The sequence below is a fragment of the Sorghum bicolor genome, chromosome 4, assembly GCF_000003195.3.
Source record: "Sorghum bicolor cultivar BTx623 chromosome 4, Sorghum_bicolor_NCBIv3, whole genome shotgun sequence".
NCBI lineage: Eukaryota > Viridiplantae > Streptophyta > Magnoliopsida > Poales > Poaceae > Sorghum > Sorghum bicolor.
The window spans coordinates 64,674,010-64,701,218 of record NC_012873.2 but is presented as its reverse complement, the minus strand read 5'-3'; the positions used below and the strand labels follow the sequence as shown (position 1 = coordinate 64,701,218).

At 45.6% G+C, this 27,209-nt stretch overlaps 4 protein-coding genes across 6 annotated transcripts; 3 read left to right on the top strand and 1 right to left on the bottom strand.

Annotated features, from left to right (window-relative positions):
- Positions 1,072–2,769, top strand: LOC8078926 (flavonol synthase/flavanone 3-hydroxylase). Its single transcript, XM_002454563.2, has 2 exons — positions 1,072–2,119; positions 2,239–2,769. Exons 1-2 carry the CDS (start codon positions 1,334–1,336, stop codon positions 2,449–2,451), a joined length of 999 nt encoding a protein of 332 aa, XP_002454608.1. The 5' UTR covers positions 1,072–1,333; the 3' UTR covers positions 2,452–2,769.
- On the top strand, positions 7,848–10,934 carry LOC8075202. The gene is made up of 5 exons (XM_002454562.2): positions 7,848–8,234; positions 9,160–9,353; positions 9,453–9,486; positions 9,588–10,204; positions 10,644–10,934. The coding sequence occupies exons 1-5, from the start codon at positions 7,901–7,903 to the stop codon at positions 10,932–10,934; spliced, it is 1,470 nt and encodes a 489-aa protein (XP_002454607.1). The 5' UTR covers positions 7,848–7,900.
- LOC8078925 (THO complex subunit 5A) lies at positions 11,385–17,215 on the bottom strand. Of its 2 annotated transcripts, none has more exons than XM_002452838.2 (8): positions 16,894–17,215; positions 16,505–16,795; positions 15,631–15,967; positions 13,940–14,274; positions 13,472–13,719; positions 12,549–13,134; positions 12,354–12,467; positions 11,385–12,271 (listed from the first exon to the last, which is right to left on the bottom strand). In XM_002452838.2, the coding sequence occupies exons 1-8, from the start codon at positions 17,122–17,124 to the stop codon at positions 12,017–12,019; spliced, it is 2,397 nt and encodes a 798-aa protein (XP_002452883.1). In that variant the 5' UTR covers positions 17,125–17,215; the 3' UTR covers positions 11,385–12,016. The 2 variants fall into 2 exon arrangements, with proteins under 2 accessions (XP_002452883.1, XP_021314827.1); XM_021459152.1 differs by having other exon boundaries at positions 13,940–14,271.
- On the top strand, positions 20,264–25,621 carry LOC8078924 (translation initiation factor IF-2). Of its 2 annotated transcripts, XM_002454561.2 has the most exons (7): positions 20,324–20,669; positions 21,190–21,304; positions 21,392–21,481; positions 21,574–22,350; positions 23,518–23,875; positions 24,758–24,839; positions 24,957–25,603. In XM_002454561.2, exons 1-7 carry the CDS (start codon positions 20,538–20,540, stop codon positions 25,155–25,157), a joined length of 1,755 nt encoding a protein of 584 aa, XP_002454606.2. In that variant the 5' UTR covers positions 20,324–20,537; the 3' UTR covers positions 25,158–25,603. The 2 variants fall into 2 exon arrangements, with proteins under 2 accessions (XP_021315453.1, XP_002454606.2); XM_021459778.1 differs by lacking the exon at positions 23,518–23,875 and having other exon boundaries at positions 20,264–20,669; positions 24,957–25,621.

The window sequence follows — 27,209 nt, the reverse complement described above, 5'->3', positions numbered from 1 at the left end:
CCGCCTTAGTTAAGATTGATTTAGAGAGACCTTTTGCCCGAGGCGGAAGGGTTGACCGTCTTGAAAAATCCTTTTTACTCACCTCAGTTATGACCTATCGAGTAAGAAAACATCGGTACCTACTATGGATGAAAACAGATTGGATATGGACGGATATTATTGATATCATATTTGTTTTCATATTTTTGGTCGGATTCAGATGGTGACAGTCATGCCGATTAAGATATGATTAAATGTAGATATCATAAATATACGATTTAAGTATATATCAGATGTTAGTACGTGCACCGATACCCCTATGATGGCCATCCCTACTTGGACGATGGGCAAATATTTATGATAGTAGGTCGATGAATCGAGTGCAACTGTGCAAGAAGCTGTGAGCGGTGGGGTAACTACACAGTGAGGTAACTAGCTTATTAGCTGTTAGTATTAAAGACATGTTTTGAATGGATTGTGAAGCAGTTTTTGAATTTGTTTTGCACCTTTAACTACGAAAGAAGTCTTCTGGCACTAGCTTTGCGCGTGAAACTTCACGAATCATCATGCTCTTACAGGTAATGAACCATTGGTAAAACTGAAAAACCCGCTTCATCCAACTTCCCCTAGGCCGGTGCGAGGAGGGGAACATTAGGCCAGACCACCAAAGCGTGAGGAGTCGTGTCACCGGAGTTAGAATTCAAAAGATTTACAAACATTTGCAACTCCAGGACACATGTCGGTTCAAGTTTCGATCAAATAACTAGCTTGTTATTCGTCAAAAAAAAAAAAACTAGCTTGTTTGCTGCCGATGGCCCCGGCAAGTTGCACAGCCAAGTCGAGCGCGCATGCACCTTGCATGAAGTTCGTGACATGTCAGAGCGAACAGAAACGAATTTCTGATATGTGCATCGCACGGTCGGAACCAGAAACACTTTACTTCCACTCAAAAACCCAAAATATTTCAAGATTTCTAGTCACATTGAATCTTTAGACGCATACATAGAGTGTTATATATAGATAAAAATAAAAACTAATTGCACAATTTGGTCGGAATTGACGAGACGAATCATTTGAGGATAGTTAGACAATAATTATCACAAACAAACGAAAGTGCTACGGTGTCACGAAATTTTTTTCTTTAAAAACTAAACAAGGCCCAGCATGGCATGGTTGCCACTTTCCCAATCCCAGGCACCCCGAGCACCAAGCCAACCAACACAATCCGCACCGCGCGCGTCTGTGCCATACGCCACTCATTCGTGTCACTGTCCTGTGTCCACAACAGCACACCAGTGCTCTCTTCCCCTGCTTCTGCTTCCGCGTGCGCGCAAGGCCCCTGCTTCTTGCAACAATGGGGGAGGAGACGCACCAGAGCGTGCAGGAGCTGGCGGCGTCGCTGGGCGCGCTACCGCCGGAGTTCGTGCGGTCTGAGCACGACCAGCCGGGCGTGACCACGTACCGCGGGGCCGACGCGCCGGTGATCGACATGTCGGATCCCGGGTTTGGGGCGCGCATGGCCGTAGCCGCCAGGGAATGGGGGCTGTTCCAGGTGGTGAACCACGGCGTGCCCTCCGCGGCGGTGGCGGAGCTCCAGCGCGTCGGGCGGGCCTTCTTCGCGCTGCCGCGGGAGGAGAAGGAGCGCTACGCCATGGACCCGGCGTCGGGCAAGATCGAGGGCTACGGCACCAAGCTGCAGAGGGACCTCGAGGGCAAGAAGACGTGGAACGACTTCTTCTTCCACGTCGTCGCGCCGCCGGAGAAGGTGGACCACGCCGTCTGGCCCGAGACCGTCGCCGTCGCCGGGTACAGGGAGGCCAACGAGGAGTACTGCCGCCACATGCAGCGCCTGACGCGCGAGCTGTTCGAGCACCTCTCCCTGGGGCTCGGCCTCCACGAGGGCGCCATGGCGGAGGCGTTCGGCGGCGACGGCCTGGTGTTCCTGCACAAGGTCAACTTCTACCCGCCGTGCCCGCAGCCGGAGCTCACGCTCGGCGTCGCGCCGCACACCGACATGAGCACGCTCACCATCCTCGTGCCCAATGAGGTGCAGGGCCTCCAGGTGTTCAAAAACGGCCACTGGTACGACGCCAAGTACGTGCCCGACGCGCTCATCGTCCACATTGGCGACCAGATAGAGGCAAGCGTGCAACGACTCAGCATTTTTTTTCCCTCTCTTCTGATCACGTGTTTGGTGTGACTAACTGGTACGGAGTTTGTTTATGTCTCGTTGAACATGCACATGTACCGATCGAGTAGATTTTCAGCAACGGGGTGTACAAGGCGGTGCTGCACCGTACGACGGTGAACAAGGAGAAGACGCGGATGTCATGGCCGGTGTTCGTGGAGCCGCCGGGGGAGCTCGTCGTCGGTCCGCACCCGAAGCTGGTCACGGACGAGAGACCGGCCAAGTACAAGGCGAAGAAGTACAAGGACTACCAGCACTGCAAGATCAACAAGCTCCCCATGTAACTCGGGCGCCGTTATCGTGTGGACCCGTTTCTCAGTCATTCTGGTGTTTTTTCTTTTTCGTTTTTTGATAACAAACAGTCATTCTGTGTTAGTGTGATGTAATAAGTCCCATAACCGTGGTGGTTCCAGTGGCATGCAAATGGCCACCGAATTGGCTCGTGGGCTCTCGTCTGTCGTTTAGTTTGGGCCACCAATTGTGCGCTGGTTATCTGCTCTATTTGTGAGTTGTGACAATGGCCCGGCCTGATTAGATAATGATAAATAATAAATTTAAAATAATAGCCATACGTGCCCGCCTGGTCTGGTTTGGGCCACCAATTGTGGATTGTCTCTACAATTATGATTTCCTACTTGGAACAAGAGCTGCCTCGAATCGATTTACAAAGGTGATTGTATTTAGAGCCACCTCTACAAATTGATTATTCAAAAAATAAAAATCCAAGCTAAAATATAATAATCCCAGATGTCCCTACTAGATAGACACACAAGCAACATGTTTTTTCTTTCGCGCAACTCATGGTTGCGTAGTTCGAAGCCTCATGCATTCATTGCCACACCACTCCACCTATAAATACACTTGTATCTATTTGGGATATTCGTTCTCCTTATTTTCTCTTTATCCGATTTTAAAATGAGTATTTGGGGCTCTAAAAAGTTGTCAATTATAAGGTTTTGTAACTTTTCAAGATCTATATCTTTGGTTCTGGTCGTTTGTCCGTTCGAGGTTGTTTAAAATTTTTATTCAAATATGAGTAATTCAAACAAAATTTTCCATGCACAAATGATTTTAAATGAAAAAATATCAACTACAAAGTTGTATATTTTTTAAAGATCTATAATTTTTGTTTTGATCATTTCTCCATTTATGGTTATTTGAAAAATTCAAATTTTACTATGGAACTCCTAGACGGCTAGAAATAGAGCAATTTATAATAATTGATTTCTAGGGATGGTTGGAACAAAGCTGCCTCTACAAATGTATTTCTAAATGTAACTTGATTTGAAGGCTATTATAGAGGCGACTATAAATTGACCCGTCCTAAAACAAGGCCCCATTGCTTAAAATCAATTTTGTAATACTACGTTACTTATTTTCCCCAAAGATGTCATGCACAAATTTACCTTTATTCATACTAAAAAGACATTAAACAAAAAGTCGTACGGTCATAACATAATAACTCATGCCAGTCTGCACACTTCTTCATAAATCATCCTTTACCCAGAGCTTACGTGACTGCATCCTATCATATCTGCTCCACCAATGAAGCAGAATTGTACCCAAAGACTTTAGCTCGTAAACGTCAAAGTAGATCATGTTGCTATAAACAACAAGGTGGCAGGAAGAACCGATTTGGAGAATGAAAGGGCCGGATCAATCTTGGTTTAATTGGCAGTCCAGAGTTTTGGACCTTACAGCCACACCTGGTATCCTCCTCGACTCCTCCGGCATCGTTAAGGGGAAAAAATAATAATGGCCCTCAATCGTTCACGGTCCGATATAAATTATCCTTCATCGGAGCTTACAGGCGCGACGAAAATCAGATCCATGTGTCTACATCTAATTGATTTTTATTGTTTTATGCAAATCCATTATTGTAGTTCGAACATGAGACTGTGATTCCTCAGTCAGCATGGAAAACTGCTACTTTCATTTGGAGGAGTAATTACACAGTTTACCTTTAATTTATGAGATAAATCTTTTAAGAGTCTATAATTAGATAATATTTTTAAATAAAAATAAAAATGCTACGGTACCCAAAATCTTGAAATTTTGCTAAGCCCTGGTCTACTTAGTCCAGATAGCGGAGTTGAACAGTCTGCTACGACGTCCATAGATGCCGATTGGTTGGTTCGATTTGGATCAGGCGCGCGGTGCAAGGCAATTGGTGGCCGCGTACGTCTTGTCTCCTTGCAAGGAGAAGGAGGGTCTCGTGCACGCAAAGGCCAACAGGTGTATGCCATGTTTCGCCTGCTGCTCTTGGTAATGGACTATGGTGCAGATAGATGAGCTCATGAAAAGAACGTGAGGCGCCCGGCCACTGGTTCTTCTATCTGCCGCGTTTCTGGCTTGCTGCCCGCGTTGCTTCCGGCCGCGCTAGATGCCGGCATGGTGGCACACTGGCATCTAGCCGCCACCCACTCTATCGGTCTATCCCTACGCAACCACTGTCACCGGTCGTCGTCAGTCGTCACCCCGTTCCGATCCAACCACGGGAAAAGCAAATAAACCACCCCGATCGATGAAGCAACTAGCGAGCGAGCATGAGGCCCTACTGCTACATCGTACCTTTTTCTATATATAAATTTAGCTCATAACATTATATCTAGATGGTACAAAAGTCTTAAAATCATACTGCCGGCCTCTGCCTTACAAAAAGCACACAACCAACAAGACTAAAAGGATACCTGCACGATCTAGTGACTATCAATTTGTAGACTACGTCACTTCTATGTGCTTAGAAAAAGAACATCTTTGACCACGTGTGCCAACTGTTACATGACCACCATGACCAAATCTTCAGAAGCCACCTTGTAGATGACCAAGGGGATAACGGAGAACATGTTTTTTTTTCTTTTCAAAACCAATATCATTTCTACTAGGCCGAAGTGACTAGTAAGAACAGTATCACTACCAGATTGATGCATTTCTCCTAGTGTTGTAAAGAGCAACTTAACAACTGTGAAAGGGCACACGGAAATAATTACTCGGAGAAAATTAGTCGGGACTTAGGTAGTAATTAAACCAACTCTTCTTAAATGCTAAAAGCTGATGATGAAGCATGTCACAGAGATGGCCCGCACAATTAGCCTGGGTCTAGCTTCGATGGCCCGCACAATTGCGCGACATAGATGGCAGATTCGATTCCTAGAAGAGGGGGACGCCAACACAAAATTTTTCCATCTCCAAGCATGTCACAGAGGAAGGAAAAATTACATTGCGGTTGTGCAACTCAATGGGGTATGGTTCTCAGTTGATGAAGCAAAATATGACCTTATTTTCGACTACTAAAACAACATTCTGGGTACCCCCTTCCTCCGTGCACATACTCTCAACCTAGATGATCTGCTACCCAGCCTAGACCTGACGGGATTGGATGCGTGCTTCACTGAGGAGGAAATCTAGGCAACTGTTAAAGACCTCCCCTCAGACCGAGCTCCGGGACCCGATGGTTTCACTAGATTATTCTATAAGGTCGCCTAGGAAACGATCAAGGTGGATATAATTCATGCATTCAACGCATTATGGTCGCTAGACGCTAGAAGCTTTTACCTACTCAATGATGCTCTCATGGTCCTCATCCAGAAGACGCATACACCGACCGGTCTTAAGGACTATAGACCAATCAGCTTGATGCATAGCTTCAGTAAGTTGTTTGCCAAATGCTTGGCACGAAGACTGACGCCGAGGCTGCAAGACATGGTTGCAGCTAACCAGAGCGCGTTCATAAAGAGCAGATCAATACATGATAATTTTAGAAGTGTGCAGCTGGCATGTCTGTGGCTAAATGCAAAGCATTTCCCTTCAGTTCTAATCAAGGTCGACATTGCAAAGGCCTTCGACTCGGCCGCTTAGCCTTTCCTCTTGGAAGTTTTGCAACACATTGGGTTTCCCAGGAGATGGACAGATTGGATATCAATGCTGCTGTCTACGACAAGCACGAAGGTCCTCGTCAATGGTAGACCCGGCAGAAGGATTGCACATGCTAGAGGGCTTAGGCAAGGGGATCCTATCTCTCCAATGTTGTTCGTTATGGTAATGGAAGCCCTCAACTCACTGATACGCGAGGCCGATCGTCGAGGGGTTATTGCCCCACTACCCGGGAATGCCATTGTGCATCGCGCTTCTCTTTATGCCGACGACCTGGTCGTGCTGATTTTGCCATCTGTTGAGGATCTCACAAACCTATAGCAGATCCTCACTCTCTTCGTTGGAGCTTCAGGACTAGTTACCAATGTCGACAAATGTGCGGCCACGCCGATCCGATGCTCTCATGACGAGATTGCCCATCTCATGCAAGTTTTTCCCATGCGTTCTGGCACCGTTCCCTTGTAAATACCTTGGCGTCCCACTGTCATTAGGCAGGCTGCGGCGCGCTGATGAACAGGCTCTAATCGATAGAGTTGCGCGCGAGAATTCTGACGTGGAAGTCCGGTCTTCTCACAAACGCTGGAACAGTTCTGCTCACCAAAGTAACCCTGTGTGCCATACCTGTGCATGTAAGCATTGCATGCTGCCTTTCCAGTTGGGCCATTTCACAGATAGACAAACGACGCCGTACGTTTCTCTGGTCCGGCAATGAGACCGTTGCTGGCGGCAAATGTCGCCTGGCCTGGGAGACGGTCTGTAGACCCACTTGTTTCGGGGGACTGGGCGTCCTAGACCTGCGCTTCTTTGGTTATGCCCTACGGCTTCGGCAACAATTAGTTCACTAATATATCTCCCCAACACCTCAAACTTAATATATCAAAGAACACATATATGTCTTCCATGCATGCCAACTCATCCATACAAGCAACCACTTTACATATATGGATCACTAGGAAACAAGATAGTGGCTTAATCAACACGTATGGCAAGAGAAAATACCGAATCAAAAGAGGACATCAAAATTTACGTGAAAACTCCTTGCGGGAAAAAACCACGATGGTGGGGCAATTCCACTATAAGATGAAGCAAATACAAGAGATGGGAGCCAACGAGTACTGGGAGGCTTCAAATTCCCCGCAGATCTCTCTTTTAATGGTGGATTGGTATATCAAAGTTGCTCTACTTCTCTCCCTAACCTTAGCTCTTAAGAACACAAGAACTTTTTTTTTGACAAGAGAACACAAGAACTTTGTGTTCTCGGTCTACTCCCAAGTTGAGGAAGAAGGCTTATAAGGGCCATTTTCAGAATGCTCTCAAGGCTCCAAATTATCACAAACAGCTCCAATTTCATCTTACAATATGTATAGGCAATATTTCTGTATAGGTAGATAGCTAACCACTAGGCAATATTTTACATAACAAAGAAGCTAATTGGCCTCCAAATGGTGAAATTAAAAGTTGCACATCATAGTAGTAATATATATCATATAGAAGATAAATTGTGAAAAAATACATCTAATAATAATGTATCTAACTATGCTCATTTGATATGATAAATATTATCGCTCTTCTTTTCTATAAACTTGATTAAAATTAGAATGATTTGACTTTGAACAAATTCAGAATTATTTATATTTTAGGATGGAGTTAGCACTTTGTATATGTTAGGGTTAGTTATTTAATTCTCGCCTGATACTGGCAATGCCATATTTTCTTCTGCCAAGACATGCCATGAGCCATCGACTTATATCTATATATACCTCCGTTGTTGAATCCCTTTGCTTCGACGTACTAGGTCTAGCAGCAAAAAGCTGCGCGCCATTATTGCCATTGCTCCAGCTTGGTTCTTGGTTCGCAAGTATGGCTGGCGCCGGTGGAGGAGGCGGAGACGCCGGCGATAGCTTCTACAGCGACTTCATGGTCCTGCGGCCGGACAAAGGCGGGCTCTACGCCCTCTTCCACCTCATGTGGTCGTGCAAGGTGTCCGAGAACGCGGCCGTCGACTGCCCCGCCGGCACGGAGATGGCCGACTGGCGTAGGCGGTGGGCGGTTCTCGTCTCGCTGGTGGCGCAGGTGCTGCTGCTGTGGGCGAAGAAGCCGATGGCCCTGGTTGGGAGAGCGACAGAGTACTGGATGAACCTCGTCAACGAGAATGGCGGCGGCGTCCTCGTGCTCGTCCTCAGAGCGCTGCAAGGTAGGAGTACTTGCTTTCACTCGTGTATCACATTCACACCCTGGCTGAACGCCTGAAAACCCATCCAGCACTCTCATGTCTCAAGTTTGGGAGCAAGAATTCATCTCCAATTCTGCATGCCTTTTCAATTCAAACATTGCTGTAGACGAACTAAAGTACAACACATTACACATCTGCACAACCGTGTGGCGACTTACATAGTTGAAATCACTTGATAATGGCGCACTTAATTCAGGACTTAGATTATCCCATATCAGTTCATGGACTTAGGCCTTGTTTAGATGCAAAAAGTTTTTGGATTTTGACACTGTAGCATTTTCGTTTTTATTTGACAAACATTGTCCAATTATAGAGTAACTAGGCTTAAAAGATTCGTCTTGTGATTTACAAGTAAACTGTGCAATTAGTTATTTTTTTTATCTATATTTAATACTTCATGCATGTGCCGCAAGATTCGATATGACGGAGAATCTTGTAAAGTTTTGGGTTTTTGAGTGTATCTAAACAAGGCCTTACCTGTTTCCTTGACATAGATTACTATCGATGGTTTGTATTTATGGCCCTATAGGTTCTACCTACCTACAGGAATTCTTCTATTCGTTTCTGATCACACGCATGGACATTCCTCTTCATAATGTGAAGAGTTGTAGCGTTATACAATGTGACGAGTAGCTTACTAACTTGACAACTTCTGTATATTCGTATATTGCAATTTTAAGAAATCCAAGTTACTCATCTCAATGGATCTGTAACTTTTACGCTAACTTCAGCGTTTTTGAAACTTGTGGTCATTTTAGGCATCTGGGTTCTATAGTCGCACAAGAAAGCACTAAATACAGAATCTATATTACTAATAATGCAATAGCAATACTCCCTTTGCATGGAATAGCGAAGTAATATATTCAAATGCTGACTACGATGTCAGGAAAGCTGAAATTTCCGGACAGGGCATCCCCCAACTTCCGATCCTGCCTAGGACTACTCGACATGAGAGTCGAACTAGACAAGGAAATTAAGCAAGGGGATAGCAACTACCACGCTGCTCTATCGATCATGGCTGCAAAGCTAGCCTACGAGAATGAGCTCGTCATCAGAAATGTCGTCGAGAAACATTGGCAGGTCAGACCTAAATCCATCGCCTCTGAATCCGAAGTCCTACAGATCAAAGAGAAGAAGTTCTCTGACCAAGTTTCATTTTTTTTGTGTGTGTTTCTTCAGATGAAATTACTGTCGTGCTACAACTGCTGGAATGGTACGTAAGAACCATGGATCAACAACACCAGTGTCTAGCTATAGTAGCAAAACACATGCATACATGTCAGCTTCTTAACCTCCATGCGTGTCTTCCTCCAGATTTCCAAGAGGACTACACCACCCAGGCGTTTCTGGTCGCCGACAAGCAGGCGCCTGACGCGAGCCTCGCCGTGGTGGCGTTCAGCGGCACGAGGCCGTTCGACATGGAGCAGTGGTGCACGGACGTGGACTTCTCGTGGTACGAGGTCCCCGGCGTGGGCAAGATCCACGGCGGCTTCATGAAGGCGCTCGGCCTGCAGAGGCACGGCGGCTGGCCGAGAGACGTCGCCGACCCGGACCCGCGGAAGCCGTTCGCGTACTACGCCATCCGCGACGCGCTGCGGCGCTTCCTGTCCGAGAACGCCGGCGCCAGGTTCGTCGTGGCCGGGCACAGCCTCGGCGGCGCGCTCGCCGTGCTGTTCCCGGCCGTCCTGGCGCTGCACCGGGAGGACGCCGTGCTGGCGCGGCTGCGGGGCGTGTACACGTTCGGCCAGCCTCGCGTCGGGGACGAGGCGTTCGGGAGGTTCATGGACGACGCGTGCCTCGGCAAGCCCAGCAGGTACTTCAGGTTCGTGTACTGCAACGACATCGTGCCGAGGGTGCCGTACGACGACTCCGCGCTTCAGTTCAAGCACTTCGGAACCTGCCTCTACTTCAATAGCCTCTACACAGGACAGGTCGGTCTAACACCAGTATGTTTACTGGTTTTATTTATGAATCCTTCAATAATACTTGAACATAAAATTGAATTGGTCGTTAGATTTTTTTTTTTTAAAAAAATGTGTATATGCACATATACTTGCTATATACAATTAATTCATTTCTCGAAAACAGAGAGATATATCCGATCCATATAGAGAAGAATCCATACAATTGGGCAACAGAATTGTCCTTGCAAGGCAAGCAAAATGAAGCTTGGAAGCAAGAGGTTTATCATGCAATGCAAAGAAGGGAAGCTCCTTGTGGGCACCATACATCCATGATTCCTGCAAGACAAGAAAGTCGAAACCTAGAGACCCCACCTTAGGTAGGAGAGAGAGAGAGAGAGAGTAGGAAAGCAGCAATATCAACTGACTACGCTTTTGTGCGGTTATGCGATTATTGAATGGAAAGCAGGTGATGCAAGAGGAGCCAAACAAGAACTACTTCTCGGTGCTGACGGTGGCGCCCAAGGTCGTGAACGCGGCGTGGGAGCTCATCCGGAGCTTCCTCATCGGCTACCTCGCCGGGCCGGAGTACGCAGAGGGGTGGCTGATGCGCCTCGCCAGGGTCGCCGGGCTCGTGCTGCCGGGGCTGCCCCCGCACTCGCCGCGAGATTACGTTAACTCCACCACGCTCGGAGCACGTTTGCTCAGGACTCAGGCAGATGAGCTAAACCTCAACAGTCACAGTACAGGACCATCATAGACGGCTACAAGGAACTGAGCATGATAGTATACTGTTTGGCTCCTGGTCGATTGGGCCATGGATTTTCTAACCGTATTCGCACCGAATTCGTTTAGAAGGATTCAAATATATCCGTATTTGAGTCCGAATATTCAACATCCGGTACCATATCCGTATCTGAATACTTAAATCGTATACTTATGATGTCGACATCCAATCGTATCTTATCCGATATGATTGACATTATCCGTATTCGAATCCAAATCCGACCAGAAATATGAAAACAAATATGATATCTGTGATATCCGTCCGTATCCGATCCGTACTTACATACAATCGAACAAAACGGTCTGTGTACTGGCTGTAAAAACAATTGGCACAGACCAACTCTTAGCGTTCTAGTGCAATTTTATGATGTTTGAAATCTAGCATATAAGATCCTATATCATATGATTTAGACACATTCCCATGGCTAGAAAACGTGATTTTCATTCAAACGACTACATCCATCATGTGGGCCACAAATCTCATCTTTCTGTTCCAGTGTTTCTTAAAGAACAAAAGTTATTACACCCACAGCATTACTCAAATGTAGAATTAACAAATAATCGATACCGTAAGCCATTTACCTCATAGCTGTGGGTCAAGCACAAGCAATTGCAATAACTGAGATTGGTTAACCAGCAGGATGCTCCAACATCATCAACCGGATCAGCAAGCTCTGCTTATTGCAGAAGCTGTTTGCTGGAAAAGAATGATGCAAGCTTCAAAAATTTAACTGCAACCGAAAATAAGAACCAGCAGAAAAGGCTTCTTGAAATATACTCAACAGCACAAATTCATGCAGTAAGCCTTGTGGTGATTAACTGTACCTATAGTTTTTCCTACAGGGGCAAATAAGTGTATATAGTGATTACCATCAACACAGCAAATAATTTCTCTAGTTGGTATGGGCAGAGAGAAATCTTCCGAGCTATTGTTGTCAAGACAGTAGTGATAACCAAGGATCTGTGTCAGCTCTAATGTTACACAAGCAGTTCTCCAGTGCCAGGAAAGGATTTCTCCAGAGGGCAATCAATGTAGACCAGTCAAGATCACACACTCTACAAGTAACTGGACGAGCAATCAGCACCTCTCCAATAAATAGTCTGCCTTCGGTCTCTTCCCCTAACCGATCTAGTAAGCATAGTTCCACTAACAGGTTTGCAGAGACCAACATCGATCACTGAAGTAACTTTTCTTTTCTCGTATTCCTCATCAAAATGCATGTCAAACAGCATAGCCAGGCACATAACTTGGTGAGTCAATATATAATCCTCATATGATGGAGGTAGGCTTCGAAGGATGTGAAGGTTTACCTGCACAGCATGATAGTGAGCTTAGGAGCTACCCTCAGAAATGCACTAAATAAAACATCCTACACATAATGTCATCACAAACCTCAGCTTCCATTGCACGAAGATCATTGTGCCACTTTAAAGTTTCAGACTTTTCTGAGAGCAAACGTAATCTGAAAAGGGGAGGTCTAAGAGGATACTCCATACTTATCTTAACCTGTGATTGAAGTCAGTGTCAGAAGCAAGAACATGGAGAGATGCATGAAGGCCTAGAACAAATAGCAATGGCATAGTTTACCTTGGCTTCTAGCATGACTTTTGGACCTTTCTTCATAGTTTTACTCAAGACCATGGTGAACTCCTTGGAAGCATAGTCCTCCCAGGACCTGTCTACAATCGGGCTAGCTTTCTCAGTTTCGTCAAGAATGCAGGGCTGGTCTTCCAACTCGTTGTCACTATACATCAAGAGATCAAGATCATCCTCATTTCTACCAAAACTCTGTGAGATGCTTAGCTTAGATGGTGTTGCACTCTTTGATATCAGGGATAAGCCTCTAGAATGGCTCCGAATCTCAGGTGACACCTCAGGGTGCAAAATTGTAGAACCATTTGGTTCATTTTCAGCAGGAATCACAACTGGAAGCTCCCCATCCTCCCTGGTACCTTCAGTTTCTTCCCAGTTTGTTACAGATCTCTCTACATCACTGTCAACATTATTGCTTGCAGCCCCACTTACCATCAAAATAGAACGAGACGATGGCTCAGGATAAGAACTTGTCAATGACCAACTATGCAGACTGCACAGTGGGTTGCGTGATGCCCATGGTGCATTCTTATGTTCTATTCGAGGCCACTTCAGCTTTGTCAAATAATCAAGTTGCCACCTGTAATCAAAGAGACTCGAAAACTTCAAAGGGATGCTACCAATTAAACAAACAATGTATACAGCGGTCATGAATAACATTAGAATAAAGGTCGTCAACAATTAGCTTAGAATCAATATGCAGAGAACACATGAAGAAGCTATAAATGGGACGTTTCACAATTTCTGCCCGTTAAATGATTCATAGTATTGCCATAGCTCAGAATGACATGTGCAATGAAGCAAAAGCATCATTAGCTCAAAATTCAGTCAAATTACACTGTCACTCCTAGGCTAATCTACCATCCAATTTTTTCATCGATGTCCCAAACAGCAAAAAACATAGACCAGTGACTCACATAAGAGCCATCTGGGCAACTTTCCGCAAGCGGATTCTCTGCAAAATAGCCTGTGCACGGTTCTGCTGACGATATAGAGCAAGCCTGGATGACAAATCAGCACTGCTTAATGCTCTGCTAGAATCATCCCCAGCAGATGGAGGCACTTCAGGCAAAAAGTCGATACCACCTAAATGCTGTGCCCACTTGTATGGCCTTGAATCCTTGTCGCTGAAGTTTGGAACCTCCCCAGCGTAAATCTTAGCCATCTGAGAAAATTGACAAGACACTCTTTCAGTTGACGTGAATGAGAGGCCCCAAGAAGATACTAGATACAGATGTTGTAACATTTCACTGCTAAAATCTCATTAAATGCCTGTAAGGCAGACATAAACCAAAAACAGGTAGGTACATAAACGAACACAAGAACTTCCATAAGGATGGTGTAAATAGCAATCAAAACCATCTCCTTTGAATTAAATTACATACCTGGTGAGGCAGATCTAAACCAGTGTCATCTGGAAATAGGTTGCACAAGACATTATTGTCTAGACCCTCTGAATCTTCAATTCCAACACAAACAACATTCAACTTTGCCAAGTACTCAAACCTCAGGGTGATCAGTTTACGGCGTCTGCTACCAGAATCTTCAGTATCATATACATGGAGGATAATTTTAAGTGGGTGAAGTTGATAGGCCACTGCTGGATTATTAGCTTCCTTCACCACATTCTTTTTGGATCTTGACCTTCTTCTCTGAGCATCTTCTTCATCATCAATCACATCATCATCCATTCTGCTGTCGCCATTTGAAAGAGTGCCTGCTACAAGATACATATGAGACACACATCAGGAAGATCTCCGATCCTGCCATGATGCTGTAAGAACAGAAGATCCAGCAACTGGACACAGGATTACTTATCTCTAGTTTAAAACTTATAGATGAATAATTAAGCAACTATGCACTACAAGAATGCTGTTATCAGTTAGGAATATTAAAATAGACCACAGCCTTTAAGAAAAGTTTGCTAAAGATTGATATGCAGCATTACTGAACACAAGCTGCTATACGTTAAATGTCGCAAAGCACCAAGCCATCAACCTCTTTGCCTTTGTGAAAACAGTAACATAAAAAAGGAATTTGTACAGACTTGATGAGGGTGTTTACAAGGACATCATTGATTCTCTATTTAAAAACAAGATTGGAGATCCACACAACGACAGACTAAACACAACCTCGCAAGGACACATAGCTGTGACATACTCCCTCCATCCTGTATTCAACAGGACCAAGACTGTGGTCTATTTTAATCCTATTCCTCACAGCCTGCAAAACGCTTCCATTTCAACCGGCTGCCAGCTTGCACGCTGCACAATCCAACTGTATGCACACGGCGCATGCTTATTGCAACACCCATTCTCCCACGATGGACACAGACTCCCGCGCCACGCGCTGCTGCTCGGGTAAACAAGGAGTTGCAGTAACTGCATACGGGAAGAGTGGATGCATGTAAACAGGAAACAAGGCATGCAAAGCTATTGCGCCTGTGAATGCCAGATACTTTTGGAGACCCAGTACACCTGTGAATACTACTCCTTCCGTTCCCTTTTACCAGGCGTGACAAGGCTGTTTACAGATACCAAGGACGACCTTCAATCACATGCAAATCGTATTAACTCACATAGTTATTTGTGTCCCTGGCCACGAAGTTTAAGGGCATCTCCTACAATATAAGCTAGTACTAGTTCTAAGCTAGCAAACGTGGAAGAGAGACCCAATAGCATTAGGGGCATTGTGAAACATGCGAGAGTATATCTTGACTCCATGCTAGCCTCTTGTCTTTTTGCACTATTCAGCGAATACAATATTGATTCAGCTAGCTCTAAGCTAGACCATTGGGGATGCTCTAAAAGTTGTTCCGTTTCTGCCCAGCAGTATACAGGCCACGTTTACATCCACACCTTCATCTAATGGACCAAAGGTGCCATTCCATGCATGTTACGCTTCGGCACTGGGCTATTCGCATGCATGAGACGTTTCGGTTTTGAGTGGACTAATTAAATGCCCCTCAATACTCCAGCCCACCCAGTATTATGGCCAAAATTAAAAACGGGAATACGCCTGGTATAACAGAACGGAGGGAGTAGATGGAAGGAGTATCAAGCACATGCATATGTACCATTTTCCTTCTTGGCTTGTTGCTGAGCAAATATTTGGGCATCCTTTGTGCTTCCTGAGATCTCTACTTCAATATTCTCTCCAAATGCTTCTTTCTGCCCTAGCAACTGAGTGTATGCTATATAAAGCGGAGTAGGAAGTAACTCAGCAGCATGGTGCTGCTTTAGTTTCTTGGTATGTTGCATCCCCAACTGTTGCTGCACTGGCAATGATGCTTTCTTCAATGATTTCAAATGTGATGGAAGGCTTGAAAGGAACTTTTTCTGATTAGCAATTGTTTCCAGCAAGCTGCTCTTCTGTTGTTCTAATTTCTCATGCAGCTTGCATAACTCTTTCCTCTGATTCACAAATAAAAAATCGAGTTTAGAAGCCAGCAAGAAAATCATGGAAACAGCACAAATGAGAGAACACTAGCACCATCTCTTAGGACATAGAACTACTCTCCCTAAGTTGTTCAAATCGTGTACGGAAGCAAATAAAAGAAATTAAAAAAAAGGTACAACACAAGAGAGAAAAGGTATTAGTTAGTAGTGATACAGATAATGCAGATACTACAATACGAGCAAAACTCCACCAGCATCCTAGGAATAAGATACAAATTCTGAAAGGGGTTGAAGCGCAGCAGAATATAATTCAGCAAAATATGTGTGATACAATCAGCTTGCCAAGCCAACAATAAGTTTGCTTGGTGACTGCAAATATTTTAGTATGCTAGGCTTAAAGTGGTATGTAATTTACCAACAGCTCCCATAGCTAGCAATGCAGGCTGTTCATATTTAAGTCCCTCAAACAGGGAACCAAACAGAGCACATCAAATTGGCAATAAGTAGAGTTCCATAGTTCCTACTGGGTTGCAACAGATAGCAAAACACAACCTGGACGAGCTCAAAGTTGAGGCGCTTGAGCATGACGTCGTGGGAGGCATCGGCAGCGAGGGTCTTCTCAAGGATGTCTGCCGGCGCGGAACGCTGGAACTCCTCCTCGGGCACAAGCTCTATCCCCGGGTACTTCGTCTGAAAGTCGAGACACGCCCTTATGGCCTTCACGTAGTGGTTCTTCTCGTACAACAGGTTATGCAGCTGCAGGGTCGTGGAGTCCACCGGCGCCTTCGCGGCCTCCGTCTCCGCCTTGACCTTGTCCTCCTCCATCAGGATCTCCCTGTTCACCTGCGGCGCGGATCAAACTCAACTTAGCACCGCAGCGCAGATCTACAGGTAGGGTTTTGGGATATGGGCTAGGGTTTTGGAGCGCGACGCCGACGTACTTGGCGTAGCGTGACGAGGAGCAGCGACATCTGAGTGACGAGCTCGCGGAGCTCCGACTTGGGGGCGCCGTCTTTCTTGATGGCGAGGATCCGGGCGGCGACCTTCTCGATGGAGGCGCGGGTCTCGGCGAGGACGTCGTGAGGGGAGCGCGACTTGGTCGCCGAGGAGGTAGTCAGCGGCCTAGCCGGCGCATCGACGTCCATGGCTTCCGCCGTCGGCGCCGCCGCCATCGGTTCGGCCGGCGCGGGGAGGGACGACGGCCGTGGTACGATGGAGTGGGTGGAGCGGAACTGCGTAAGTGTGCGTTTCGGACCCGTCTAGCCAAGGGAAACGGCGATCCTGCAGCGAGGAATAGGATATTTGGCCGGCTGGGCCGATTCCTTAGACTAGTTAGGCCCAAATTGCAGAAACAGAGAGTGAGAAGAAGTTAGTTCTTCGCGTTTGGCCCATGATGGAGAAGATCTCAGCCCACATCGTTTTATAAAGAACTTTAATTCTAGTTGTGGCTATTGCCACGAGTATAAGCAGAAGTGCTGCTGCTGCACCCGTGTAGCTTCAGTGTACTCTTTTATTTTGAGATCATGTGGGGGCTCTTGAACAGTTTCAACTGTTAATCTATAGCGGGGTTCGTACTTTTTTTCAAAAAAAATCTTTCTACGTGCTATGCTAAAACCTGAGGACAGAAAATGCTACACAATTTGTAGTCTTAGTTAATCCACGACTATTTAGCTATTTAGTATTATTTTTTGTTATAATAAATCAGCGAACATTATTTTCTAATCATAATTTATCAGCGAAGCGAACAGACAATCATGTGGCTTGAGATCCAGCTGAGCTTGTCTGTATCCAGCTACGCCGAGAAGACACCACCCTTATCTTGTCTGGACTGTACCTAACGGGGCCACATATGTGTGATTAGTGGCCCATCTCAGTCAAATCGCATTCCAGCCCATCCATAACCCCGTCATGAAAATTGACAGGAAAACAGAACTCGTACAAGTTAGAACCGCCCAGCAGAGCTGCTGGATTATAAGGCCTTATTTAGATCAAGTTTTTTTGATTTTAGTACTATAACACTTTCGTTTTTATTTGATAAATATTATCCAATCATAAAATAATTAGACTTAAAATATTCGTTTAGCGATTTACATGTAAATTGTGCAATTAGTTTTTATTTTTAATCATATTTAGTGTTCCATACGTACCGCAAGATTTGATATGACGAAAAAATTTGAAAAGTTTTTTGGTTTTGGGTTGAACTAAACAAAGGCCTAAGAGTGCGCGTTACAGGAAGAAATGTGCCAATGCGCGTAACGTAACTGTACTCGCTTCCTACTATAGACACCACAGTAATAAAAGCACTAGGCACGCTGGCCCTGGTGCGCTGTCCGGTAGTGATGGTAACCGCATTGCTACGCCTACGCGAACGCGACTCTTTTCTGTTCTTAAAAGTATCACCGCACCGCACGCTCATACATGCTGCAGAGCTGAGGCTTTGTTTAGTTTTCGGTACGGTAGCACTTTCGTTTGTTTGTGATAAATATTATCCAATCATGGACTGTGTAATTAGTTTTTATTTTCGTCTATATTTAGGGCTTGTTTACTTCCCAAAAAATTTTGCAAAATTTTTTAGATTCTCCGTCACATCGAATCTTTAGACGCATGTATGGAGTATTAAATATAGATGAAAATAAAAACTAATTGCACAGTTTGGTCGAAATTGACGAGACGAATCTTTTAAGCCTAGTTAGTCCATGATCGGACAATTTTTGTCAAATACAAACGAAAGTGTTAAAATGTCGATTTTGCAAAAAATTTTGAAACTAAACAAGACCTTAATGTTTCATGCATGTGTCATAAGATTCGATATGACGGAAAATCTTGAAAACTTTTTGGTTTTCATGATGAACTAAACGAGGCCTCATACTGCTCTTTTCCCTGTCGCTCTGAAAGGAACAAGGGCCATACGGAGCAATGATCGCACAGTTTTTTTTTTTTTTTGGGACGAAATGATCGCACAGTTGTCTAGACTCGGCTCTTTGCCACCACCTTCCGTCATTCCGTGTCCTTAGCCCATCATGGATTCATGTTACGACTACGTACATCGCCACGCGAGCTCTGTTCCGCTTCGTGGCTTCTGCTCCGTACAAATGCAACACTGGAGCTGCACCAGTAACAAAAAAAAATGGAGTATGCACCGGCTGATTACGTACTTTCAGTACAAAGCCGCACTAGTCCAGGTCACCAAAAAGTTACCGTCAGTAGTACTGTAGTGGGTCACGTAGAAAAAGTTACTCGTACTCGTACCAGAAAAGGGCCGAGGGGATGCAAAGGAGAGCTGGCACGCCGCGCGCACACAGTGAAAAATGATGCCGCACAGCGCAGCGCATTGCAGGCAACACTCGACTGCGGCACCGCACCTGCCTCTGCCTGGCGAGCACGGCACTGGCATGGGACCTCGGCACTGGAATGGCACCTCGAACTCGAACACATGAGGACGAAAAAACATTACTGTGCTCTCGCCGGACCCGCCCGGCCTCTCCTCGCTGTACTGTAGTACGTAGCAGACAGCTCTGTGCCATACGGTGCCGGCGCTGCTCTGCGGTGCGGCATCGTTCATCGCCTCATCCCAGCAGACCCCAGCTCACCTCGTCCCGTCAGCGCACGGGAGCATGACGATGACGAACGTTGGGTCCGCGGATACAGGGATCGATCAGACGATCACGTGCTGGCCAGTGAGGTCAGTGGGTGTAAAGCGCAGGCGCGGTGCCGGCACGCGTGGGCATCCCGCTCCCTGTCCCTCCCCACCTCCGACAGAAAGGCCTTGTTTACTTCCTAAAAAATTTTGCAAAATTTTTCAGATTCCCCATCACATCGAATCTTTACACGCATGCATGGAGTATTAAATATAGACGAAAATAAAAACTAATTGCACAATTTGATCGGAATTGACAAGACGAATCTTTTGAGTCTAATTAGTACATGATTGGACAATATTTGTCAAATACAAACAAAAGTGCTACAGTGTCGATTTTGCAAAATTTTTTGGAACTAAACAAGGCCAAAGATTCGCGCCAAGTCAAAAACTCCTCCGACGCCGCCGAGGACCACCGCCCACCTGTGCCGTGAACAGCAACGCTGACAAACGGGGCATATCCACGAGTTCGCGCATCAGACGAGCCCACGCCGGGCGTCCCAGCGGGGAAGGCGAGGGCCCCTCGTGTCGAAAGTTTGATTGCCGCCCTCGTCGGCAGCCGAACACCGTGTGCCGGTCAGTCCACCCGAGGTTCTGCTGTGCAAACACACGAGAACTGCTGGCTCGGGTGGCCAGGTCGCGTGCTGCACCGTGCACGCAAGCCTCGGGACCGGCCGACACCGGCACCGGCAGCGCCCACAACCGAGCCTCGTTTACCGTCGCGCCCCGCGGGCAAAAAGTTTACACAGGCACTCGGCTGCGTGCGGCGGAACAGAGCAAAGCTTGCGAGGGAATGTAGAGAGGAACCGAGGCCCGCGGCGAAATCCATCCACGCGCCATTTTTAATCGCGCTCTTCCCGCAAACCCCCCAGTTCCGCTCCACATTGCCCTGCTCCCCCACTCCAACTGGCGTCTGCTTGCCCGGGGAATGCGACCGCGCGCCAGAGCATGCCCCGCCCGGAGCCCGAGCTAGGGTTCCCCGCTGCCCCCACCGCCCCCGCCCGCGCGTCCAAGCCGCCGCCGGAGCGCCGCCGTAAGAAGCAGCCGCCGACGAGGCGGAGGCGACCGCCCGGTGCCGCAGTAAAATCTCTCTGTCTCTCTTACTCTCTCTTCCCTTTTCTGTTCTCACCGCTTGACCTCCACATGCTCTCGGCATGGCGAGTCTCGATCAATTACTTAACTAATGATGAGGCCGCAGTAGAAGTCAATAGATCCAAATCCAAATTCCAAACGCGCGCTTGTCTTGTCTATTGTCTAGCACTCCTACCACTACTAACCCACATGGGATCCGAGGTTAGCGATGGCGTCGAAACCCTCAGGCTAAGCAAAGCATAAAGCCAAGAAAAAAAAAAAGGCGAGCGGGTTTGAACGAAGCGAAAGCGGAGCTACTCCCCGCACTCGCTTCGTCGCTTTACTATCATTGCTCTTTTGGTCGTTCCGGCGTCCGACGGGCGACGGATTGCGCGCGCTCCGCTCGTCGTGGCGCGTGCGGCACCGTCCCCGTAAGCCGCCGCGGCCGCGCGCTAGCGTTTCAATCCGTCTTCGCTGCCTGCCGTGCGGTGACGTGACGTGACACCTCTACCGTTGGCGCTTTCTGCAGCCGGTGGGGCCGGGACCACGCGGCGCGGCCGATCCAGATCCGGCGCACTCCTCCGCGCTGCTGCCCTTTCCCAGCGGCGGCAGCGGCTTCGCCTCGCGGGGCACGGTTGCGCCAGGTTCGTGGCGTTCACCCCGCTGAAATCGCAGTGCTCCTATGTTGCCTTATTTTTGTCGCCGTGCGTTCTAATGGCTTTGTCGCGCAGACGAGGAAGAGGGGGGAGACGCCGCGAGCTCGGCTGAATCGGAGGAAGTGGCAGAGGCAACAAATGATTCGTTCTCCTACTCATTAAGAGGTAATCTCGTTTACTAGAAATGAATGCTGGTTGTGTTGAGGGAACCGGTGAAAGTGATTGCTTATTAATGGTGGAATCTGTTTGTTTGGTAGAGTGCCAGAAGCAGCGGCGGCTTAAGTCAGAGAGGTCTGCACTGGTGCGGCCACCGGCCTCGCATGAGCTCAATAGTGCCGGAGGTATTGAGCTGCTAGTGCTCTCGCCGAGGTGCTTGATTGGGGGTAACCCGGGAGGAATGAGCAAGAGCTCAACGACATCATCCCGGAGCAGATCAGGCACAGGCACGTTCCCAAGCCCTGGGACTCCGAACTACAACCGGCATTGTGCAGGCAGCATGCAGTACTCCAAGGGTTGGAGTTCAGAGCGCGTGCCACTGGGCACTGGTAGCAATAGAAGGTATGGGGGCAGTGGGGTTGTGCTTCCGTTTAACAATGGGAGGAAGCTGCCATCGAAATGGGAGGATGCGGAGAAGTGGATCCTAAGTCCGGTTTCATGTGATGGTATGGGAAGGATGTCTGCACCGGCTCCGCATCATAGACGGCCCAAGTCGAAGAGTGGGCCACTTGGCCATCCAGCTGGCATTCCGGGGGCTTATGCGGCTGTTTCACCGCTTGTTCCTTGCTTTGATGGTGTGCTGGCAGCAGCTAATTTCGCAGCGCATTCACCTTTCTCTGCTGGGGTTCTCATACCAGAGCATGGGCGCATTGGCGACTTCAGCAGCGGAAGAGGCAGATGTGGTGATGATGGTAGCAGCAGATCCTACTCTGCTGAGAAGGAGCCATATATATTAAGATCTGCAAGCATACATGCGTGGACAGAAACACTTATGGAGGCATCTGCTTTTGCTAATATCTCAGAAGAAACCGTGCAAGGTTTGGTTTAGCCTTTTCCTGTTAGTTAAGCATTTCCTTGTATGCATAAGTTCCTTTTTCTTGATTTCTGCCGCTTTTGCAGTTTGCTCGTTCTAGTCCATTACATGTATTTGCCAAGCAATTGAGCATGCTTGATTTAGGTTTGGCTACTCATAAAGTTGCTTTTTATGGCTTTACATATGTTAAAGTTGCATAACGTGGCTGGAACTGTTCATTTGGATAGGCCAATTCACTTGTGTAAACTTGACAGTTGAAAGGTCAGCTGCCTTCAGTTTATACTTTAGCGATTATTAAGGCGTCACCTAGGTGATAAGGCGGGCTGGAAATCTGGGAGTCCCATCGCCATGGTCAAAAGTCCACAAAAGAGAGGGAGGGAGGGAAAACAGCGGAAGAATGGGAGGGGTACATGGTCTGGCTGGTGGGCTGGCCCAGCCCCTTATTACTCCTTTTTTTCCCTTTGCTTTTTCCAGTCCATGCTGTTGTTTTGTAACTTGTTATATTGGTATGGTGTCGCCTTTCCTCACCTTATCACTGCCTAGGTGTGGCCTAGGCAATTGGAAGGGGGTGGCTCACCACATTTTTCCTTACCCCCCTTAAGAACCTTGCTTTAAAGTACTTTTATTTTACTGAGTTAAGGATATTCTGCCCATAAAATGGACAAGATAGTACCACAACAGACTTAACTATGTGAAGTTTTGCTACTTTGCATTTTATCTGGTTCCATTAAATGTTTCACAGAATCATCATCTTGCATTATCTGTTTCATAATATCATCTGCTGTTTTGACGTTGACTATCAGATGCACTTATGGTCACTGCTTTAAGAATCAGCCCACCCCACTGCCTAAGCATACCTAGTGATTTTTAAAACATTGGTTACTGTAACCTAAAAAGACTGAAATATTCCTTCACCAATCTTTCTAAGAAACCATTCTGTTCACATACTAGGTGGTTGGGTTTCTAAAAAAGGGATATAATAAGTTGTAGGGTATAAGCATTTAACCCCCATACAACAGATATGTTGTTTATGTTTTACTTGCCTTGAAGGAGCAGGAAAAGGTTCCGAATTAAAATAGAATGTTTTGCCGTTTTATGCCCTATGGGTTATGCATTGATCAGTTTTCTTTTGACGAAAACCAATCTTAATATCTTTCCACCTTGAGCACAGATGATAAACTGCAAGGCCAGACAGAAGAAACTTCCATGATTTCCAGTCCAATCATAAAGAAAGATGTCGGCACACAGATGAGTCCTGAGGATAGTATATCATCTTCTCCAAAAGCGAGGCATTCCTGCTCCAGTCTGCCTTCAGGACATCTGATAAAAGAAGCAAATAGTCATATACATAAACCTGAAATTAGGGACGTGCAGGTTGATGACCAAGTAACTGTGACCCGGTGGTCCAAGCGACATGTGACACGAGGCTCTGATAAGAGGTCAACAAATATCGTTGAATGGAGGAAGAAGACCGTTGAAACTCGAGCTCCATCTTTTGATGAAAAAGAAAGAGAAAGATGCATGTCAAAGTAAGATATTGCCTACATCTGCCCATCTGCTAAAAATCCCATTTCACACCACTGCCCACTTTTGAATTGGACCAATGCAAAAAGAATATATTGCTCCAATTGTGATCTTGTAACTTCTAATACTAATACCGCAAGCTGCCATTGTCCTATTTCATGTTTACTAAGAAAAGACAGCTCAATGTTGAAATGACGCACTATGGCTGTAATACCTGTTCAGATTCAGAAAGGACTAAGCATAAAAGGTGCTGAATTTTGATTGACTATTATTAAATGAGCTTATTAAATGAGCTGCTAATATGCTCTTAGTATTATTGAGAACTTAAAATAACTTGAAGACAGTCAGATGGAGTAAATTGTAGATAGTGAGCTTAGGTGATACACTTGAAATATTTTGCCCACTTGAGTACTAGTTGGCAGTTTCATCCTACAGCTAGTGGCACATACAGAATATCACTTACATGGGGTTCATTATAATTAACTGAGAACCGAGCAATGGTTCATTTATTATAGTGCCCACCTGAGCTCGAACCCTGGTGTTCAAACACCCTGGATACCTCGCTGAGAACTGGTTTCAGCAAATTTCCTCGCCAGCCAGGGTCTGTTACTCCTTTTAAGAGGAACCCAAAGAGATATTTTTCTCCTGGGCCATTTTTTTTTGCCACAATCCATTAGAAGCTCAGACTATAAAGCGTTGTTCCTTTTCTTACTGATGAGGTGGTAAAACATATAACAGAAAGCATGGGGAATTCATAGAATTAGTGTGCTAACACATTCTTTTTTCTTTTTTCTTTTTTGCCATTTCAAAAATAATAACAATTGCACTTAGCGAGGATATAAACCTGCTATGTCTTGTGTTCATAGACCATTATTTGTGTTATTAAGGTGCAAAAGGGAGGAAGCAAAGATCACAGCTTGGGAAAATCTACAGAAAGCAAAAGCAGAGGCAGCTATTCGGAAGCTGGAGGTATTGTTTGTGGTCCACATGTATAGTTTCAAATGTTTCAACCCCTCCCCCTGGTCTACTCATTTTTGTTATGTATCATATGAAATAAACTTACATATTGAATCCTCTGTTTTCCAGATGAAACTTGAAAAGAAAAGATCATCGTCAATGGACAAAATTTTAGGCAAACTTCGCTCTGCTCAGAAGAAAGCACAAGACATGCGAAGTGTAGTTTCTTCTAGTGAAGATCAGTGTAGTACGAGGACAACCAAGAAGAAATCTTCCTTTGTCAAAACTGGCAAGCCTTTCAGCTGCTGCTTTACCTACCGTGCTTGCTAGTTGTGGCACAGTTGGTGCCTCTGGATCCAGCAATGAATATAGTTCTATTGATACTAGCAGTGTCTATCTTTCTCAAGAGCTCTTCTCAGGCTACAGTTATGGATGTGAAGTCAGTTGGATTTTGACTACATGGTCTAATTGTCAATGAGATTTGCACAATCTGATGAACAAGATATCATTATGGAGCAGCAGATGAAGAAAGTCATTGAGCGAAATCCACTCATGTAGCTAATGGCGTGGACTCCTGAATACTGCAGTATAGTCTGCGACAATGAACTGTACACCCGGTAGAAAAAGTCCGTTTCATGAGCTTCATGCTAGTTAGAATCTGAATTGAGCTGATATTCATCCCGCTTGATGTGTAGCTTTCCTGGAATTGTGTATGTAACCCAAATCATGGGCCCATTACACGTAATGAAAAAAAGGTCAGGGCTGCGCCTTTATAATGCAACTTGCTCTTTTCATTCTTTTGAAACTTGTTTGATTCAATCCTGGTTTCCTGGAGGCCAGCGGTTCAGTACTGAGACTTGGATTGTTTGTTATTGGTTGGCACTTGGCAGCGATTGGAAATTTGGAATTGAGACGACAAAACATATTTTCCTCCTTTTTGGTAAAACATGATAAACACGTTTTCACTAAGAAGCTTTGTAGCGACCCCAAAAGTATATATTCCATTGATCCCTTCTTTCGAACTAGAAGATTAAGACGATTACGTTAACATGGAATGCAACAAACCCTGCAAGATGTGATTGATTTATGATAGGCAAACTGCGGCTTCGATATAGCCTTGTTTAGGCCTTGTTTACTTTCACTCCAAAACTCAAAAAATTTTAAAATTCTCTGTCACATCGAATCTTTAAACATATGTATGAAATATTAAATATAGATGAAAATAAAAACTAATTATACAGTTGGATAATAATTACCACAAACAAACGAAAATGCTACAGTGCCGCGAAAAATTTTCGTCCTGGAACTAAACATGGCCTTAGTTCGATATAGCCTTGTTTAGTTTTCAAAAAATTTCAAGATTATCTATCTCATCGAATCTTGCCGCACATGCATGAATCATTAAATATAGATAAAAACAAAAACTAATTACATAGTTTGCCTGTAAATCACGAGATGAATCTTTTGAGCTCAGTTAGTCCATAATTAGATAATATTTGTCAAATAAAAACGAAAGTGCTACGGTACCTAAAAACCTAAAATTTTGGAAACTGAACAAAGTCCACCTAACATGCATGCATGGCAGCATGTGTGCAATGTTGGCCGAACAAGAACAAAGGGTACGCAAAAGGTCAAGCAAATCGCCGACCTTTGGATAGACGCGGAAGCGCGCCACTTAGGAGATTTAGGCCACGAGTAATCGACATGTGTAATCAGACTAGGGAGGCTACGCCTTTTGCATATTTGTTTCATCCCTAGCGTGCCCATGTGCATTGTAAAAACAACTTCTTCTTAAATACAAAGATACACAAATGCTTTACGTATTCGAGAAAAAAAAGAACAAAGAGTTCGAAAAAATGCAACTTTCTAGCTAGTGCAGAACTTCTGTATAGGCCAAGCCATTCAATCTCCTAGCTTTATTCAGAAATCAGAACCAGAATTCTACAGTCAGAAGGTGACGTCCTGTGGACAGCGAAATATTTATGGTAACTTCGTGAATCTCGTGATCTGTCGGCTAAATCCTTCAGAAGTGGTCATAAGGGTAGGGTTTATGTACATGTGTTTATAGGGATGAGCGTGTATACGTTGTGAATGTCTACGTTGCACTGTGTAATTCTTAAAGAAAATGCAGTCGCTTCTTGTGCGAGGCATGTGCCAAAATACGGAGTATTTTTTATTTGTGACTCTTCGCTACTCCTGAAAACTGTAATGCAAACCATCTACAAAATATTCGCTAGATTGCTCAGGAAAAAAACTATCAACAAGTTTCTTCTAATATATCAACCTTAAATATAGGTAGCACCTATTGGACGACACTATTGGCCTCAGGCCAGCACGGAACTACGGGCTAAACTTAGCATGCCATCCAGCAAGCCCAACCTT

Coding starts and splice junctions, on each gene's coding strand:
- LOC8075202 (XM_002454562.2), top strand. CDS start 7,901: ATGGCTGGCGCCGGTGGAGGAGGCGGAGACGCCGGCGATAGCTTCTAC. Junction 8,235..9,159: donor CGTCCTCAGAGCGCTGCAAG/GTAGGAGTACTT, acceptor CTACGATGTCAG/GAAAGCTGAAATTTCCGGAC. Junction 9,354..9,452: donor TCGTCGAGAAACATTGGCAG/GTCAGACCTAAA, acceptor GTGTTTCTTCAG/ATGAAATTACTGTCGTGCTA.
- LOC8078926 (XM_002454563.2), top strand. CDS start 1,334: ATGGGGGAGGAGACGCACCAGAGCGTGCAGGAGCTGGCGGCGTCGCTG. Junction 2,120..2,238: donor ACATTGGCGACCAGATAGAG/GCAAGCGTGCAA, acceptor CCGATCGAGTAG/ATTTTCAGCAACGGGGTGTA.
- LOC8078925 (XM_002452838.2), bottom strand. CDS start 17,124: ATGGCGGCGGCGCCGACGGCGGAAGCCATGGACGTCGATGCGCCGGCT. Junction 13,720..13,939: donor GTTTAGATCTGCCTCACCAG/GTATGTAATTTA, acceptor CAATTTTCTCAG/ATGGCTAAGATTTACGCTGG. Junction 13,135..13,471: donor GTTGCCCAGATGGCTCTTAT/GTGAGTCACTGG, acceptor CTTTGATTACAG/GTGGCAACTTGATTATTTGA.
- LOC8078924 (XM_002454561.2), top strand. CDS start 20,538: ATGCCCCGCCCGGAGCCCGAGCTAGGGTTCCCCGCTGCCCCCACCGCC. Junction 20,670..21,189: donor GGCGACCGCCCGGTGCCGCA/GTAAAATCTCTC, acceptor CGCTTTCTGCAG/CCGGTGGGGCCGGGACCACG. Junction 23,876..24,757: donor AGAGAAAGATGCATGTCAAA/GTAAGATATTGC, acceptor TGTGTTATTAAG/GTGCAAAAGGGAGGAAGCAA.